Below are 20204 nucleotides of genomic sequence, written 5' to 3' on the forward strand. Positions count from 1 at the left end.
TCAGTGCTGGGGCTGGAACCCAGGGCCTTATGCATGCTAGCAAGTTCTCTACCTTATCCCAGCCCAAGAGTTGTGAGCTTTCAGTAACAGCTAGAATAACTAGGCAAGAGGTTGGAAAGAAAATAGGTTTAAACATAAACCATCAGACTTAGCAAGCATCTCTAGAACATGCCATCCAACAAAAGCAGGTTCCTGTTCTCTTGTGCACAGAGGGCACTCCTCATGACATGCCCTGTGCCAGGCCCCAAACACAAATCTCAGTGAATGTGAGCAGGTCGCACACATACACATGAAGTGGTGCTAGAAACCGGGAGATTAGCAAATAAGTGAAAACGACAACAACACACTTCTTAATAACCAGTCAAAGACGGAATCACAAGGGAAACTAGAAATACTTTTTGTTTGGTTGGTTTTTTTTTTTTTCAAGACAGGGTTTCTCTGTGTAGTTTTGGTGCCTGTCCTGGATAGAAATACTTTTAACTGAATGAAAAAGATCATACTCTACTAGAACCTCCTGGAATGTGGAAGTAGCAGGGCTGGAAGGAGTCTCCAGCTTCAAGCCCTTCTATTTAGAAATGAAGGAAACTCAGATTAGTACGTTTCTTAAGAAACTAGAAAAATGAGACGAAACTCAAGTTGGAGCAGAACTTAGGAATAGCGATTCTGGTGGGAAGTGAATAGAAGCAACGACACACAGTCTGATTTCTGTGGCCGACAAAGTCAAGCACCTGGGGGGATTTGGGGTAACTGGAAACGTGACATGCCATTGACAGGAATGTGAAATGGTACGGCTACTTTGGAAAGCAAAATTTTCAGTTTCTTATAAAACAGTGAACACTTAATTTAACCCTTGATGGTCTTAGAGTGAAATTCTAAATGCAACAGTTCATCCTAATTTCTAAATCTTGCACATAAATGTATTTGAATTCACAATGAAATGAATTTTAAGCTGTGTACTACATCATGTGTTTTTACAGTATCCCCTGTGCTGTGCATGGATCTGAAAATTGGCTCTTTGAACTTAGATTGGGGGTGTTTTGGCATTATCATTTTGTTTGTTTGTTGGCCTTTTGATATTCTGTAGCTTATGCTGTGCTGAAACTCACTGTGTAGCTCAGGCTGGCTCCAAACTCACTGTAATCTTTCTCCTTCACCCTCCCAAGTGCTAGGTTATACTCATTAGCCATATGCCCAGCTTTCTCCTTGGAACTTTTGGTGGGCAGAGATTGGCTCTAAGTAGCTCCATTGACAACATGTGTTAATCAGATTTCCATTGCTGTAACAAAATACCCAAAGCAATTAATTTATAAAGCAAATGTAGGTTCCAGTTCAAGGTTGAGTGATCTTAGTGCTTTGGCTCTGGTGAGGTGGCATAGCCTGGCAGGAGCACGTGGTGGAGTGGACAGCTCACCTCAGCAGGAAGAGAGCAGATGGAGAGTCCGAGGCCCTGTGATCCCCTTGCAAGACCCATGACCTCGGGACTTCCCACTAGGCCCGCCTCTTGATGGCTTACCACAACTCCTAACAGCACTGCCCTGCGGACTGAGCCTTTCAATGTGGACCATTGAGTGTCCAAACTAGAACAGTGCAAGCAAATGCCTGAGCTTTCCTGGACCCCTGAAGGTACAGCCTGGGTTTTCTGGTGCGGTCTTGGACTTCTGACTTCTCAAACCTTCTTCTCATGTTTTGTAGGTTTATTGCCACACCTCTAGCAAATGCATTTGGCATTCAAAAGACAGTGCACAAAATTAAACCAAATGCCATCCTAGAGAATTTTTTCAAGCATTCCACAAGTCAACCATCACATGTAAGTAAAAACTCTTTATTTGTAGACTTAATGACCTGCTTTCTTAATGGGTTAGTCATCTTGACTTACTTTGTCCATATAAAAAATAGCTTCCATTTGACCATCAAAGGATTTGATTCATTAGATGCTTTTTTTTGCTCTATTGACAGATTCAAATGTTAGAAAATATAAATATGTATTTATAAAGTCACTGACATTGATAGTTCAAGTGTTACTTTCAGCTGTAGGATTGATCCCACATTAGCAGTCAACTTCATATATATATATATATATATATATATATATATATATATATATATATAGAGAGAGAGAGAGAGAGAGAGAGAGAGATAGTGATTTAAGCTAGGTACCGTGGCTTACACTTGTAATCAGGACTGCTGAGGCTGAGACCCAATCATCACCATGAGTTTGGCCCTGGCATGGGCTGCACAGTGACTCTGGGGACAGCCTGAGATACATAGCAAGACCCTGTCTTAAAAATGTAAATAAATTATAATATCACAGTTTCATTTTTTATTATTTATTTATCTTACATCTCAACCTCACAATCCCATTTTAATGATAGTTTTTAAACATTTGTAGAGTAGAGAAGGCCACACTTGATACTTTTGATGATTGTGACCCTATCAAAATACATCATAAAGTGTCCATGAAGTCACTTTTCACACATGTCCTTGTTTTATCCAGCTGTCTGGTCCACAAGCAGGCTCTTTTGGCCCCCAGAATACTCGTTTGCAGTTAGCTTAAACTTACTGTAAGGCTCTGATTAATCATTTAAAAAGTGATTTCACATCAAAGTCCTAGGACTGTATTTCCTCTCTGGAATGTTAGGGCTTGGTCTCACCTGGCCCTCTGGGGTGGGATCCTCTGCACCACGCTTTTTCCTCTATCAGCTGCAGCTTGTATCTTGGGCAGGAAGCTGACAGCTTTAGGCAATTTGATTTTTTGTTTTGTTTTTATTACAGAATTACGAGGAAGTTTTCTTATATTAGAAAATGATCAAGAGATCAGTGCCATTTAAAAAAATTGGTATTGTGGAAGCAGAGAGTGATAGTTAGCAAAGGTCTAACGTACAGAACATGCCTGTTCAAACCTTGCTGCAAAATGGCCCTGGTCCTCTTGGCCATTCATGCCTTTTTTCTGGTTCTGGCAGACCTTGGGATTTGTAACCTTTGGGCAGTAATTCATCATCTTCATTGTTTCCTATTTTAAGTCATAGCCTGTAAAACTTCTGCTTCCCAGAGGAGAAGCAATCATCATTATTATACTTTATAATCATTATTTTAATGGTTGGAAATAGCTTGGACTATTTTGAAATAGGCTGTATATCAGGTTGATTGTGAAAGCAGATAGCCAACACCTGCTGAGGGCTTTCTTGGATTATCTTCTGTGACTACCAGAAAGACTGAAGGAAGTAACAGAAAGCCCACTACCCTAGGTGTTGTTGGTACGGGCTACCATTTTCACATTTTGTACAAGTCCTAGCAGCTCTCAGGCAAGTTTCTTTGTCTCTGTAGAAAATCATATTTGATTGACATTTTAAACTCTACTACTCTACTGGGCACCTAGGAGACCCTAAATAAATCTTAGTGAGCTCATACAGTTCAAACATGTGGATTGCTACTAATGCATAGACAGTTGGTCTTTCTCAGAAATCAGCAAGCTAGGAGCCTCATCTTCTGTTTTTTGTTTGCTTAGCTTTGGCTTGGGGACCTGTGTGTGTTTATGTGATTTCATAAGCAATATAAATATAAATAGGCTCACAGTCTTGTGCCTGTCTGCTCTAGTACCCAAGCTTTAGTACTTAGTTTCACTGTCCCAGCTCTGCTTGACAGCTGACCCTGTTCTTTGCCTGAGTTCTTAAGTGGCACACACACACACACACACACACACACACACACACACACACACACACACACACTGACCTGCACTCATGTGCTGGGTGCACCATGGAGGCTCTCCTCCTGGGGTCGAGTGCTGCCTTTGCCTGCTGAAACGCCTTGTCTTGCTGACCCTCTACTGTTTATCCTTTGTTCATTCTTGCCACCTTTTTTCAGACTGATGTTTATGGACTGGCAAAGAAGTGTAACTTGACAGAGCGCCAGGTTGAGAGATGGTTCAGGAGTCGGCGGAATCAGGACAGGCCCTGCAGGATGAAGAAATTCCGAGAATCTTGGTAAGAAGAATGGGCCGCTTGTGTGACGCTGTCATAACCAAGGGTATGATCCTGGCAGAAAGCACACCGACATTGCACGGGAGGAAGGGTCCAAAGGCATTCTCCACTTTCCGTAGGGTCTTTCCAGCTTGTGTTTTTCCCCCAACAAAACCAAGTTTGGTTTATGTGAATGGTTTCATTAATAACAAAGGAACCAACTGAAGAGCAGCACCCGGAGTTAGTGCAAATGTACAGTGAATGGCTGCTGAGAAACCCAAGGTTTGAATTCCATCTTAAACAGTGTTCATTGTTAAATAATGTAAGGAAAACATTTATACTTTGGAAAGTCCTTTTGAAATGTGGAAAAGGATGTTATTCTCAACTGTCCTTGCCAACCTCTCCTCTTGTAGGAAGACTAGACACCCACCCTGTGAGGTAGACCCAATGCCTGTGCAGACCTCATGTCCTTAGCCTGGAGCCCAGAAAATCCATAAACATGTCTTAACTGATGTTTCTCTTTTCTAGGGTTGAGGTCAGAAAGTCTTAAGACTTTCTCCCATGTCTGCTGTCTTTAAGGTTGTAGAAGCAGGGGTGTGAGATGCATCCTAGTGCACTCCCCTCAGACTTTCCTACAGATAACCAAAGGATTTTGATCACACCCACCCTCGACTCTTCCTCCCGTCCTCTCCCACAGCCCTCCTAACACATCTCCTTCCCATCTTCGTGACCTTGTCTTTATTGCGATGAGCCATTGCATGTAGTAAGCACCGCCCATGTGTGGGTGCACCCATGCTTGGGTAACCTAGCAGTGGCCATGCCTGTGGAGTAAATGATTCCTCTCCAAAGCTGTCATCTGCAGATAGTTCTTCTGCTCAGGCTGGGGCTCATGAATCCCTCCTCCATCCATGGAGGAATGCTGCAGCTTGATCTTGCGCACGTCTGTTCTGGGTTACTGAGTTACTGAGTACGGTGGCCATGTCCTAGCAAGAAGACAGTATTTCCCAGCACTCCTCACTGTCCTGTGGCTCTTACCTCCTTTCACCCCCATCTCCGGCAGTGTTCACTGAGCCTCGTGGCAGGGGCTGATACAGATATCCCAGTTAGGGCTGAAAACACACAGTAATCACTTACTGCTGGCCACTGCAACAAGAAAGCTTACTTGCCAATCTTGAGAACGGCACTAAACTGTGGGTTCGAACATAAATATTTGGCAGGCATTTCATAACATGTCCATTCAACAAAGCAGAAGTAGTAGATTTCTCTCTAGGGCATATGCCCCTCCTCCAGCCATAGGCCCTTGATTATATTTATAGGACCAGGAGAGAATTCCCTCCCATGAATCGGAGGGCAACCAATAGCTTTCTGGGTTTGAGGCCTGATTTATGGGAGGGAATTCATTTTCCTTTCTTTTCTGTCTTTCTTTCTTTTTTATTTTATTTATTTTGAGAACTGTCTATTCAGCTCGTTGCCCATTTCTTGATTGTGTGGTTTGTTTTGTTTTGTTTAATTTTATAGTTCTTTATGTTGTCTGTATAGTGACCCTGTCTGGTGTGTAGCTAGCATTTCCTAAGCTGTCTCTCCCTACGTTAATTTTTTCTCTGTGCAGAAACTCTTTAATTTCACATCATCCCATTTATCGATTCTCATTTTTATTAATGGCCTGAGTTACTCAAGTCCACTCAAGACAGTCCTTGCCTATGTTTATATCTTGAAGATTTTGACATACATTTCCTCTAAAATTCTTCAAGATTTGGGTCTCACATTAATATCTTTGATAATTGTGTGCTGATTTTTGTATAGGGTGAGAAATAGAAATCATATTAAGCCCTAAATGTGGGTAGCCTGTTTTCTCATTAACTTTTGTTATGGGGCTGTCTTTTTTCCAATGTGTATTTTTGACATCTTTGCCAAAAAGTAGTTGGCTTTATCTGTGACAGTATCATATTCCATTCATCTACATGTCTGTTTCTTGAGCAAGTATCATAGTGCTACAGTGGACTGTAATTTGAGATTAGGTAATATAACATGTTCTGCATTGCTCTTTCCATAATTTGTTTTTTGTGCTTCCATGTGGATTTTAGGATAAAATGACATCTAGGGTATGAACCTGTATTTATGCTCTAGGATACATGTTCTTCAAAGCCTCTTGTACCAAAGTCCCTTTCCCCTCACCTGTCAATCACTGTTACAGAGGAGTGAAGCTTTTTCTTTCTTTTGGCAGCTGGCGATTTACATTTTACTTAATGGTAACTGTGGCTGGAGTTGCATTTCTTTATGATGTAAGTTGTCATTTTTATATCTTTGGAATTCATCTTTAATTTAAAATATTTTGCCCATGAATTCTATCAATGAAAAGCTCTCACCTCTAAAGGATGAGAAAGAATTTACCTCTGGAGCTAAGTAGAAGTGACCATGACCCAGGAATACAGATACAAGTTACCCCAAATCCCATGTTCCAATGTGGTGGTGGTTTCCTGAAGTTCTATAGCAGCAGAACAAAGCAAACATAATGAAAATACTCTGCAAAGCCATTGGTGGAAACACCAGACAGGCAGGTTAGAGCAAGGCAGGGGTTTGCAGCTGTACTCCTAGGTGCCATAAGGCAATACTTTCAGCCTTTGCTTGGTAGACGCTACAGGTCTGTTTGTATGTCCCAATGGATTTGCCTGATAGCCATAAAGATGGTAGGTCACATATAGAGATGCATAATAAATGGCCATTAATGGGGCTAACTGTGCCCCAAGAATAATCGAAAGTAGGCTCTGAGCCACAATCATTGAGGTTCTAGTCATTTAGCCGGCCATACAGATGGTTCAGAGTAAATTGCCTTTTTCCCCAGGAACTTCATTTGCAGTTCTCTTAGGACATAATACTCCAAAGTTGACCAGTTTAAGAAATGTCTGTGTGGAGTCAAGATGTTTCTCAGGCTGTGCATGTAGCTCAGTGACAGAACCCCTGTCTAGTATGAGCAGGGCCCAGAATAAGTCTGCTGATGTTTTATTGCTACAATTGTCTCAAGGTCTTTTTGCATTTTCATTTATTTATTTGTGTGCTTGCTTATTTTTGTGTCTTTTTTTCTTTGAGACAGGTTCTCAATATGTATCTGAGGCTGGGCCAGAACTCACTATATAGCCCATGCCAGCCTCAAACTCGTAATCTCCCCATCTCATTATCCCAAGGGCTGAGACTGTAGGCATTTGCTACTAACCCAACTCAGGTGCAGATACAGTGACTGACTCAGAAACTACTTTCTTAGGTTATTTATTTGTTCAAATAGTTCCTTCAACAAGACAGGCCTGTTACTGACTCCAGATTCACTGTAAGTAGTGAATTGTACAGTGTTTAGGAGTGTGATCAATGCCCACAAGGGGGAACATTCTTCTGCATGCAACAGAAGAAATGGATCTGCACAAGAGAGCCAGTACAATAGTGAACACCCACGTGAGTCTGTGCAACAGGAAACACAAGTGAGTCTGTACAACAGGAAACACACAAGTGAGTCTGTGCAACAGGAAACAAACAAGTGAGTCTGTGCAACAGGAAACACACAAGTGAGTCTGCAACAGGAAACATACAAGTGAGTCTGTGTAACAGGAGACACACAAGTGAGTCTGTGTAACAGGAGACACACAAGTGAGTCTGTGTAACAGGAGACACACAAGTGAGTCTGTGCAACAGGAGACACACAAGTGAGTCTGTGCAACAGGAGACACACAAGTGAGTCTGTGCAACAGGAGACACACAAGTGAGTCTGTGCAACAGGAGACACACAAGTGAGTCTGTGTAACAGGAGACACACAAGTGAGTCTGTGTAACAGGAGACACACAAGTGAGTCTGTGTAACAGGAGACACACAAGTGAGTCTGCAACAGGAAACACACAAGTGAGTCTGTGTAACAGGAGACACACAAGTGAGTCTGTGTAACAGGAAACACACAAGTGAGTCTGCAACAGGAGACACACAAGTGAGTCTGTGTAACAGGAAACACACAAGTGAGTCTGCAACAGGAAACACACAAGTGAGTCTGTGTAACAGGAAACACACAAGTGAGTCTGCAACAGGAAACACACAAGTGAGTCTGTGTAACAGGAAACACACAAGTGAGTCTGCAACAGGAGACACACAAGTGAGTCTGTGTAACAGGAAACACACAAGTGAGTCTGTGCAACAGGAGACACACAAGTGAGTCTGTGCAACAGGAAACACACAAGTGAGTCTGTGCAACAGGAAACACACAAGTGAGTCTGTGCAACAGGAAACACACAAGTGAGTCTGTGTAACAGGAAACACACAAGTGAGTCTGTGTAACAGGAGACACACAAGTGAGTCTGTGTAACAGGAGACACACAAGTGAGTCTGTGTAACAGGAGACACACAAGTGAATCTGTGTAACAGGAGACACACAAGTGAGTCTGTGTAACAGGAGACACACAAGTGAGTCTGCAACAGGAAACACACAAGTGAGTCTGTGTAACAGGAGACACACAAGTGAGTCTGTGTAACAGGAAACACACAAGTGAGTCTGCAACAGGAAACACACAAGTGAGTCTGTGTAACAGGAAACACACAAGTGAGTCTGCAACAGGAAACACACAAGTGAGTCTGTGTAACAGGAGACACACAAGTGAGTCTGTGTAACAGGAAACACACAAGTGAGTCTGCAACAGGAAACACACAAGTGAGTCTGTGTAACAGGAAACACACAAGTGAGTCTGTGTAACAGGAGACACACAAGTGAGTCTGTGTAACAGGAGACACACAAGTGAGTCTGTGTAACAGGAGACACACAAGTGAGTCTGTGTAACAGGAGACACACAAGTGAGTCTGTGTAACAGGAGACACACAAGTGAGTCTGTGCAACAGGAGACACACAAGTGAGTCTGCAACAGGAAACACACAAGTGAGTCTGTGCAACAGGAGACACACAAGTGAGTCTGTGCAACAGGAAACACACAAGTGAGTCTGTGCAACAGGAAACACACAAGTGAGTCTGAGCAACAGGAGACACACAAGTGAGTCGGTGCAATAGGAAACACACAAGTGAGTCTGGGCAATAGGAGACACACAAGTGAGTCTGCAACAGGAAACACACAAGTGAGTCTGTGTAACAGGAAACACACAAGTGAGTCTGTGTAACAGGAGACACACAAGTGAGTCTGCAACAGGAAACACACAAGTGAGTCTGCAACAGGAAATACACAAGTGAGTCTGTGCAACAGGAAACACACAAGTGAGTTCTGTGTAACAGGAAACACACAAGTGAGTCTGTGCAACAGGAAACACACAAGTGAGTCTGAGCAACAGGAAACAGTATGTCTGCATGACAAGAACCACTACCACAAAGAGCCGTGCTTGCTGCTGAAACCCGCTTTTGACTGACAGAATGTGTCTTCTCTCCTGGCTCTTCTTTTTTCCAGAAACCGTGGGCGTATGACCTCTGGGAGGTTTGGCGTGACTACCCCAGGCAGGTGCGTCCTCCCTCGGGTAGCCTCTCTCTAAGCCCAACCCCACGTTAAGACACCGCCTCATATCGCAGTGGGTGTTTTGTTTCTTTGTTTGTTGTCTGTTGGTTGGTTAGTTTTGTTTTTGTGACCCACTCTTACTAGGAAGCTCAGGCTGACCTTAAACTCAGCACACACCCAAGTTGTCCTTGAACTTGTAGTCCTCTGCAGCCATTTCCAAAGGAACAGGCCAAAATTGGTCTTTTTAGCATGTTAGCCTCAGCATGAACAGACAAGCAAACGAAAATCAGAAAGTGGGCTGGAATGGTGGCTCAGTGGTGAACAGGACTGGCTGCTCTTCCAGAAGACGAGGGCTTGAGTCTTAACACGCATATGGTGGCATACTACTGCCCACATCTCCAGTTCCAGGGGATCCAGTGTCCTCTTCTGACCTCTGCAGGAACCAGACACACATGTGGTCCATATATACATGCAGACAAAACATCCATACACATAAAATAAATGATAGAAATAAAATAAATGAAACAACAGCAAGAGGGAACAAGAAAGCATTAGAAAGAAAAGTCCTGTTCATCACACAGGCCGTAATGGAGTCCCATTAATGCCAGCCCATTTACCCTTCTCAAGAGCATCCGTTATCCCTGGTGCATAACAGCTGTCCTCCAGCCTAGTGACCTAAGATGCCAGCCACTGCTTACTCAGGATTTGGCTTGGCAATTGGGCCTAGGCTAATGGAAGCAGATCTGTTCCACGTGGTGTCAACTGAGATCATTCATACATTCCTAGTCAGCTGGTGGTCTCCCTCCTAATATATCAGCTGGCACTTGAATAGTCTTTTGTGTGGCCTCTTTGATATGATAGCTCAGCTTTCTTAAACAGTGCTCATGAAGTCCATGCTTGTATTACATTGACTGCTGTCCCCTTGGCCAAATATCAGGATGAAATCCATAGTCCTGTGGGAGGACACCATGTAAGGCCATAGATATTAAAAAGCCACATTCAATGGGTGCATTAGATAACTGTCCATCATACTAACTAACATGCCTCAGGTCACAATTTGCCTCAATATCTCAAGAAATTCCCTACTGTAACATGACTAAGAAAAATTCTAGCTGTAGAAATTTAGTAACTTTTATTCAGAAGACAATTTTAGAGTCCTTAAACAATTACATATCTAAAATAACTCACATTAAGCTAAAATTAGGCAGTCACACCTATAGCATTTCTTAAACTTTTTAGTCAAAACATTTCACTTGGTTTAGAATGCTTTCTAATCGTTCAAGGATTAAACACCCTGACATTTTATCTGTGACTCCTTTGGGGATTGGAAGTCATGGCTGCTTCCTGCAGTCTGGTGGAGTATACGTGGGTTCATCAAATCAGGATGCGTTCTTGTGAGGTCGAACTTGGAGGAATGATGTTTTTCCTTCCCTCAGCCTTTGCTGCCGTCACAGTACTGGTACTACACCCTGGAGATGAGCTTTTATTGGTCACTGCTGTTCAGCCTGGGCTCTGATATCAAGAGGAAGGTGAGTGTGTGTTTACAAAGCTGCCTTTATCCATTTCTTCACATTTTTTTCATTCCTTTGCCCCCAGTTCTACCTATAAATTGTATTTTGTGTATAGCAGCTCTTGTCAATGGCTAGTTTTGCTTTTGACAGTGCATAGATTAATTCCAATTATGCCCATGCCCTGATGTCCTGAGAAGTGCCTATAGAGAAACATAGAAACTTCATGTTTGAAGCTGTATTCCTGATCAGTAAGAAAACTCCTCTCCTTCCTGTTTCCTTCGTCTTTGGGGGCAGTGTCCCTAATGCACAGGAAACCCTTGGTAGTGTAATGACTCTAACTCTACGAGCCATCTTTTACTTGATGGCAGACTACTTTATACAGTCCTTTCGAATGTTTTCAAAGACTTTGGAATGACTACCCGCCCTAAATCCTTAGCTGTCCCTATGAAAAATCTTGTTTTAGCACAAGTACCTTTGCTTTATTTGCAGGGAAACTGAGGTATTCTTAATGTCACAATGTGACACATTTCAGGGCAGTCTGGTCTACTGCATCACTGGGTCAGGTGTCATATTAGACCCTCAGTGCAGCCACAGGATTTCCTCAGCAAAGCAACTAAAAAAGACTGTTGGTGCCTCGAATCTTCATAGACTAACCCAGTGCAGAATTCTAGCGTGCAGCAATGTTTGTTAAATAAAGTTAAGGTCAACTAAACATGAGGTTAAATGGAGCTGCCTCAAGTAAACGCTCTTAGAGTTGAAGGCTGATGCAGCCATCACTTGTGAGTCCACTGCAGCCCACAGACATCTTCAGAGAAAACCCCAGTCTCAGAATATGGTGTATGGAGCCATGGGAAGGGTACCACACATTACAGTTAGGTGACAGGTGTTCAGGGCTGTTTCAAAGCTAGACTACTTCATCAATAAGGCTAATACTTGCCCTGGCCCCCTGATAGGGAAGTGTTAAGAAGTAGAAAAAAAATACATACATAGACACATACATATGTACATACATACATACAGTACACACATACATAATTCTAAACATCAAAACATGCAGATGTAAGTTACTGGTACCATTATTATTCTCCCTTCCAGTCACTGGGAAATAACTGCTTTTGCTTAATGGCTTCCATTTTCTCTCCTTATGCAGGATTTCCTCGCTAATGTCATCCACCACCTGGCTGCCATTAGTCTGATGAGCTTCTCCTGGTGTGCTAATTATATCCGCAGTGGGACCCTCGTGATGCTTGTGCACGACGTGTCAGACATCTGGCTGGAGGTAAATGTTTGCCATTTAAAAGATAATAACAGTGCCATGTCCTGCTTTTCACAAAGTGCTCACAGAGAGAATTATCTGTGAGTGATTTGGCGGGGTCCTGTGTCCTGAAAACGCCCGAAGCCTAAAAAGGAAGGGGCTCCCGGAGCCTTTGAGATGAAACCTCCTGGACTCTGTCGTGCAGTCTCTGCGCTGAAGGAGCGAGAGGCTGTTTTGTGGGGTTGTGCTCCTGGCCACTGCAGCCGCTGCCCATTCAGGGAGATGAGATTTTTGAATGGGAAACCAAGTCAAGGTTTTGAGAGGCAGAGCTTGGGAATTGTCGCTTTCTGGAATCTCGAAGTTGGACAGCTCCCTCCAATCCCTCTCGCTTTAGGGAATGCCAACTGGTGTTTGTAAACGGCATTTGTTTTCTATGAGGGAAAGAGGACTTGGGGTGTCCTGAAGCGGGGAACAGTGAGACAAGAGCCTTCCTGTTTCTACATCCCACAGACTAGGAGGACGAAGGCGTGGCAGGACCGTTTCTCCGCCTCTGCTAGCATCAGCTCCTGTTGGCGTGGGGCTCTGACTGAATGGTCCCCTCTGTCAGGCCTCCCCTGTAATCACAACAGCATTTCCCAGGACCAGTTCCTGAGTCACCTTAGTGCCCTCATTTATAACCCAAGGAAAACAATGCCAAATTACTGTACACTTGGGATTGCTCCTTGGAGTGCTAATGATTGAACATAGGTTGATATGGAAGAAATTAAATTTAATAGAATTTCATTCTTCCAGATTTGGGTTCAGCCAGTTTTTGATAAAGGGCCAGAGAGTAAATCTAGTTTTGTGGACCTCATGTGATTTATGTCATATATTCTTTCTTTTCTTTTTCTCTGTTTTTATACACTTGAAAATATGAAAACCCTTCTTAATGCCCGGCCAGCTTTAGCCCTTGGACGGGAAGGAAGTTTACCCAACTCCATTTAAGAAGTAACCAGAAGTCATGTGAAGTCACGTCAAAGCAGCTGGCCTCTGAGATATCTGTAAACTGTCCCCATCACAGAGCGTTGGGCAGGGTTATCCCGTGTCTCAGGGCAGCTCGGCAGAGCAGGGCTGGGCCAGGGTTGTGTCATACTGCCTTCTGAAAACAGCCACCTCTGCCACGAGCACCCATCTCTCTGCCCTCCTCTCAGTGGCCTTGGTGGACGAGGAAGCTGCATTAGGCCTGAGTTAAGAATTACATACTCATGTCTAGCTTCTGAACACGCGTTTGCTCACTTTGGTGTGTGTCCAGCATTAAAACACTGCCATTGTGTCTTTAAGGGAAAGCTAGACATTAATGCTGGGTCTGGATGCTTCGTTTACCCAGCCTTCCCTCTCCCTTCTCATAGACATAGCATAATTCCCTGTGAGACTTGGGCAAATTACTTATTGTTTTGTTTTTTAGCCCCAGCTGTAACATGAGAAGTCATATCAATCCCTTATGGTATATTATAATGTTTAGCTCATTACTGTTTGAAAATTTTCCAAGTTCTTAGGTAAAAAACAGGAAAAAAAAGCATGTCAGACTTAGAGGTCCTTTCATGGTTAAAATGTAAGTGCCGCCTCATGTTGTTTCTAGTCATGAGTCATTCTTGATCCACAAGTCATGATCTAACTCAAGGCTCATACACAAGGCTAGTGCCCTCCATCAACAGCAGGGGGTAGAGACAACCCTGCACGGTGGTGGTGGTGGTGGCGGGGCCTCTTTCTGCTGTTCTCCCAAGGATGTGTGACCAAAGGTTTCTCTGAATCGCTGTCACATGTTTGCTTTCTCAGTCAAGCTCTAATTGAACCCAGACCCGGCACCCCTTTTGCTCATGCCGACGCTCCCCGAGTTAGAGCCTGCTCATCTTTGGCAGCCTCGAGATAGGTGGTGTGTCTCCTAGTTCCGGGTTTGCAACAACACACACTTCCCCAACACCTACAATCCTTTCTTATACTGGCCCTGTTCATTGCCGTTTCTTGGCATCTTTCTGATCCTCTGTTATTCTCCATGTCCAAATTCAGACCCAGAAACAACATTGTCATGTATCCTGACTGATACTTAGCATTTATGAAGGGCTGCCATTTATCATTCATCATTACACAGTCCAGGAGGTGTTGAAGGGATTTCTGCCCAACAGTACCATTTTGCCCCCAAGAATGGGCTCATAGAGATTCTGATAGCTGTGCACATACCCACCTTCCCACCTTGGCCTGACTTCTGACCTTGAAGAAGGCTATGCCCTCCATTCTAGTCGCTCTAAGACTCTGGCCTTGTCTCTTACCCATCCCCCACTCTGTAGGCACATTGCTCTCTATGTTAGCCGTCAAAGCTATTCCTATTGTACCCTCTGCTATCCTCACAAGATGTTAATGTTGTCATCCTTGGGAAGTTTTGGAAAGCATGGAAAATGCAGTTCAGATGCTCCTGGAGGGCATAGGTGTTGCTTTTTTTTGTTCTAGGAAGGCCTTGAGCCTCCACAGTGTAATTTCGGAACCTTTCAAGTCTAAGCCATGCTCCTTTGCATTAGTAACTTCTCTGTTGACATGATAAAATACCATGACCAAGGGCAATTTCAGAAGAAGTTTATTTTGGTGTGTGGTTCTAGACGAGTAAATATCCGCAATGGTGGAGAAGACATGCAGCAGCGCAGGAAGCTGGGAGATTACGTCTCAAGTACACATGGAAAACACACACACACACACAGAGAGAGAGAGAGAGAGAGAGAGAGAGAACAAAAAGTGGGCCAATGGTATAAACCCTCAAAGCCTATTCACAGTGTTATACTTCCTTCAGCAAGGCTAGATCTCCTAAAAGCTCCATAACTTGCCCAAATAGTGCCACCAACTGATGACCAAGCATTCAGATATATGGGGGACATCTGCCATCCAAACTACCAGACTCCCTAAATGGGTGCATCCTTAATGCCATGTCAACTGTAGCATTTTAGCCAAGCTCACCACATTTCACTCCTGTTCCGGGCTTTCTCCGGACCAGCTCACCTCTCAAAGATATGAAGTAGATGTTTCTACAGAATGCATGCTGGGATTCATTGTGCTGACTTCTAGTGTTGTAGTTAGTTATCATGTCTTTTAAGACATTCTCTTATGGAAAATTTCAAGCACAGGGACACAGAGCTGTCCTCTTCCTCTGGGGTTGTCATCATGGCTAATCTCATGTAATCTATGCCCCCATCCACAGCCCAGACCTTCCCCAGGTTGCTTTCAGACAAGTCCTTATCCAGTTATTTCTAAAATCCATGCCATGAGCATCTTAATTGATGGCAGCCTCTCCATTTTTCAGTCCGCTAAGATGTTCTCCTACGCTGGATGGAAGCAAACCTGCAACATTCTGTTCTTGATCTTCTCGGTCGTGTTCTTCATCAGCCGATTCATCATTTTCCCATTCTGGTGAGTAGGCAAGTGCCATATCCTGCCTCGTGGAGTCACAACACCATCCCCTCACCTTCCCATTCCTTCCAGTCACTTCTGGCAAATTGAGCCAGACAGAGAATGCGATGGAGTCTTTTTTATAGCTTTACTAAAAAACACAATGTTGTGGCTTATGTTTTTATAAGTAACTAAAACAATTCTCTCCAACATGGGACTATCACAGAGGGCACTTCAGTGGCTGGACAGTAGCTAGTGCTCTCTGTACTGCCTCAGGCATGTGGGTTTTTCTCTGTGATCACCAGCTTTTCTGGTCACTCAGTCAACAGGCAGGCGCTAGGCCTCTAGAAGAATGGGGTGTTCTGTGTTGTAGTAGTCACAGCTGCCCCCTGAGTGCCATAGGGCTACTGTGAGGGAGGTCCCTGGCATGATATCTCCCATGACAGTCCATCCTCAACAATCATAATTCCCTACATGTTGACTGACAGAAACCAGTATAAACATGGGGAAGCATCAGTGGCCTGGAAGGAAAAGCCTAGAAACAACCTGAGGGCTAGTCCTTTCAATAGAAGACTGCAGAAACAAATGGAGACTCCAGTTCCATACCTCTTCCTTAGGTAGATGGACAGCAGCTCTGACCAGGGAGGTCTGCCAGAGTAGTCAATGGGGGCTGTCTTTGTCAAGGAAACCAGCTGCGTTCTGTACACCAATACTAGAGGTCTTGAAGTAGTATTTCCTGGAAAGGAGAAGTCTAGTGCAGTGGCTAATTTCAAGGATGGGAATCAGGCTGGAATCAAATCCTGTGCTGTACTTAATTGCCTATGTGCTCTGGGGTAGGTTAGAACATCTCTCTATAACTTCCTTTCCTTATCTGTAAAATAGAAGTAAGAGTTAATGTGAGCCTTAGCTGAGATACTACACCCAAGAGTTTTAGAAAAATAGCTGCTACCTAGTAAAGACATGGTAAGCTGTGCCTATTTTATTAAAATTATCCATGAGAATTTCAAAATTGAGAGTTTAATCCAGAATCAAATCTAAGACAAATGCCTCATACATTGCTTGTTTGGTAGACTTTTTGTTGTTAGTAAACTCTGCTCTTCCACATTTATGCATGTGCACTGTGCATTTTGGTGTCTAGTGAACTCCTCCAGCCCCGCTTCCTTACCTCCCACCTCTGCCCTGCTCCTTCTAGGAGCCTCTTTCACCTCTTTATTTGTTTTGGTTTCACTTGGTGTCTCCCAGAGTTTAATCAGGACTGGCTGTGTGGACCTGAGTTTAGAACCAACTCCCAGAACTTGGTGGGCTCACCGGTGGGTACACAGTTGATACCATACCTCCCTTCCTGCAGAATCTGTCAGTTGCCAAGAAATCTGCAGTGTGTGGTTGGGCCCCGTGGATCCTTTCCCCTTCATAGCTGACTATGAGGAGGTCATGACTTCTGTGGACCAGTGCCAGGATGTACAACAACTGTGAAGATGGTATTTTGTAGCCCCTCTCTCCACCATCCAGCTCCTACATTCTTTCCACCCCCTCTTCCGCAGTGGTCCCTGAGCCTCAAGGGGGTAGTGGAAATGCCATGCCTGGGCCTGAGCCTTCAACTGTCCTTTATTTATTTTATTTTATTAATATTGCCTTTATTTCTCTTCACTACAAGGAGCAGATTCTCTGTTTAAGGCTGAGAGTAGCCTCTGTTTCTGGGTATACACATATGTGTATACTCAGGAGGTGGCCTGATGTTGTGTCAGTTCAGCTAAGCAGCCATGTCAAGTTCCCCATACCCCTACCTGGGGTCTAAGACCTCTTCAGTCATGGGTTTTGGACAAAGTTAACATTACTAGGCATGGATTCCCTCTTGTATAGCAAGCCCCAAATTCAGTTAGAGAGCAGTTGATTATCCATGTAATAGTCACATTACCGTTTACACTGCTGGGCACATCTTACCTCGAAGGTTGGTATTGTAGTTCATAGAGTTCAGAGTTGGCTAGGCAATCAAGGTCTTTACCCCACATCAACCCTCATAGTAGCATCTGGCACCATGAGCTCCATCCAGCAGGAAAGGCTCTTCTAGCCCACTTCCAGCTTGATTTCTCTTCATTTTGTGACTAAGGTGTATGGTCTCCATAGATGTGGAGTCTTATTGACTAGTTCTCATAAGTGACCAAGAGCCATGACTGGAACCTGGAATGTCTGGGGAGCCCTGGAACCTCCCAGATCAATGACTCCTCTTTTGTTTGACCACGCAGGTCTATTTGTAAATATCAGTTGTTGGCTTCTCTGTTATCTTTATGGTTCCCGTATTCATGGCCTCCCTCAAGCAAACTAGAATAAGCTAGCTTTACCACTGAGCCACACCCCAGCCCTCGAGCGCCATTATTGAGAGGATAACAGTTGATGTGGCTTTTCAGAGACTTCCATGATGCTGCAAAGTCTTTCATTTTCTCTAATGCCTCTCCTCATGTCCCAGAGGCTCCTCATACTGCACTTGGCTGTTTGTGCACCGGAAACCATCTGGACACTGAGTGGTTTAAGTCAGTGCTAGGCAAACTTTATCTGGTAAGGGAGAGAGAACAAGTATTTTAGACTGTGAGGGAACAATATAGCCTTTGTTGTATATTTTTCTTTGTTTTGTTTTGTTTTACAACTCTTTAAAAGTGTATCAAGCTGCCGAGCGGTGGTGGCTAATGCCTTTAATCCCAGCACTTGGGAGGCAGAGCCAGGTGGATTTCTGTGAGTTCGAGACCAGCCTGGGCTATAGAGTAAGTTCTAGGAAAGGCGCAAAGCTACACAGAGAAACCCTGTCTCGAAAAACCAAAAAATAAAATAAATAAAAAAATAAAAATAAATGTATCAAGCTATACTTAGGCCACAGGCTGTAAATAAAATATGCATCTTAGACTAGATTTTACCCACAGGTCAACTTGCAGAGATCCCTTTAAGTCACTGGTTAATCCTTGTTACATCTCCTGGTTCTCAAGGTGATTGGCCTTACCGAGGTCATTACTCCTTAGAGTCTCTCATGTGGTTATAATCAGATGGAGGCCAGGTAGTTACCAACACTAGTTGGTGACAGTCATTGGCTGGGTCTCGAGCTGGGCTCTTGTCTGAACACCTACAGATGGCCCCTCACTTGCACTTGGCTTCCTCATTTCAAGTGTGACATCTGAAGTCACATCATGTCACTTCCTGCCATGTAATGTGCATTGGAACCACACCCCCAAGGTTGGAACAATACTCCAAGAAGGAAATTATACTGTTTCTTGTTAAGACTGGTTCTACAGCCTCGGCAGCCATCTTGACTGCATGGAAGCCCTCAGTTGAGGGAACTCCGAGAAGCTTCTCTAGTATGGTGCAGGTCCTGGCTTTGATACTGCAACAGAGAATATTTACCTCAGATCTTTTCATGATTTCTAATAAACAAGCCACCAGCTGAGGACATGGTGACTTTAGAAATTCTAGATTCCAGGGCTCCTGCTGCTGCTGGCATTTCTGAATTTCTGGATGACTCAGTAACTAGCATTTGACATTTTCTTGACCTCTACACTGGATTCACCCGTTGGTAGCGAAGGGCAATATAGACTACTGTCCACCATCTTTAAGGTGTTAGACGACGGTTAGCCAGTACTGACAGACTGGACTGTCAGAGTCTGCTGGTAACAAGATTCCATGCTGACAATGACTCCCATTGTTCAGAAAGTTCAGATGAACTGCACCAAGCCACTTGAAGTTTGGAGTCATGGTATTCTCTGAGAAAACACTCAGTGGTTTGTAATGAAGAGTGATTTCATTCAGAAAAAGAACTGCTTCCAGCTGCAGTGCCCTGCTCTGGCCTAATCCCATCAACTTGGATTTTGCTATGCTATGGTCATGACAAAGGGAAATTGTCATTCCTTGGTGTTAGCCTTGTTCCAGCCACCTGTCCCAAACTCTGTGACTTCAGTTCTCCAGGAAGTCTTACCCAGGCAGAGCTTGTTGGGAATCGATCACTGAACCAGTGCGCAGATGACAGATGCCCCTGCTTCAAGACTCGGACATGTGTTAGAGGTGCTGTGGGGGCATCTGTGTCCCGGCACTCTGTTCTTCTGCAGCACTGTCTGTGGTACAGTAGGGCAGAAGAAAGCTACTGGAGGTGTGCCACCTACGGCTCACCTGGAAGCTTGAGAGGATGGGCAGGAGCCCATACATTACCATGCATCTTTCCCTCTCTCGGCTTTTCCGTCATCTCCCCGAGCAGCTTTGCTCTCCCCTGACTTGATTTCTCGAGTCTTTCTGCAACTGTATGCTCATCTCCATTCCTCCTGCTGTGTCTGAGGATCCAGTGTAGATCATTCTCGGTACAGGAAGAGTGATTGTCATCCCCGTTTTGAGATGGTAAACTGCTAGAGGAAAAGGTAAAGAGTGTGACTCCAGTGAGCCTTTCTCCTTGGAGTCTGACCAAAGAGGTGCTGAGGGGGGCTGAGGCGAGGCAGCGCAGACCAGGGGCAGAAGTGAGGCGCAGAAAGAAGCAGCCTGCGTCCGACAGCTCCAAACAGCCTTCGTGCCTGGATCGAGGAAAGTCAGTGGCTGGGGCCCTTCTGGTTCTCGAGTTCAGGAACCTTTCCAGCC

General features: G+C 44.2%; 1 protein-coding gene across 3 annotated transcripts in view; it reads left to right on the top strand.

Annotated features, from left to right (window-relative positions):
• Cers3 (ceramide synthase 3) overlaps positions 1-20204 on the top strand; it is a 105070-nt gene that overhangs the window by 45288 nt on the left and 39578 nt on the right. For all 3 annotated transcript variants that reach the window (XM_042277746.2, XM_076544574.1, XM_042277749.2), the window contains 7 exons: positions 1693-1807; positions 3865-3983; positions 6184-6241; positions 9381-9431; positions 10862-10954; positions 12087-12215; positions 15517-15623. In XM_042277746.2, the coding sequence (XP_042133680.2) occupies positions 1693-1807; positions 3865-3983; positions 6184-6241; positions 9381-9431; positions 10862-10954; positions 12087-12215; positions 15517-15623 (672 nt within the window). The remainder of the gene's footprint in view (positions 1-1692; positions 1808-3864; positions 3984-6183; positions 6242-9380; positions 9432-10861; positions 10955-12086; positions 12216-15516; positions 15624-20204) is intronic.

The sequence above is a fragment of the Peromyscus maniculatus genome, chromosome 1 (assembly GCF_049852395.1).
Source record: "Peromyscus maniculatus bairdii isolate BWxNUB_F1_BW_parent chromosome 1, HU_Pman_BW_mat_3.1, whole genome shotgun sequence".
NCBI classification, from domain to species: domain Eukaryota; kingdom Metazoa; phylum Chordata; class Mammalia; order Rodentia; family Cricetidae; genus Peromyscus; species Peromyscus maniculatus.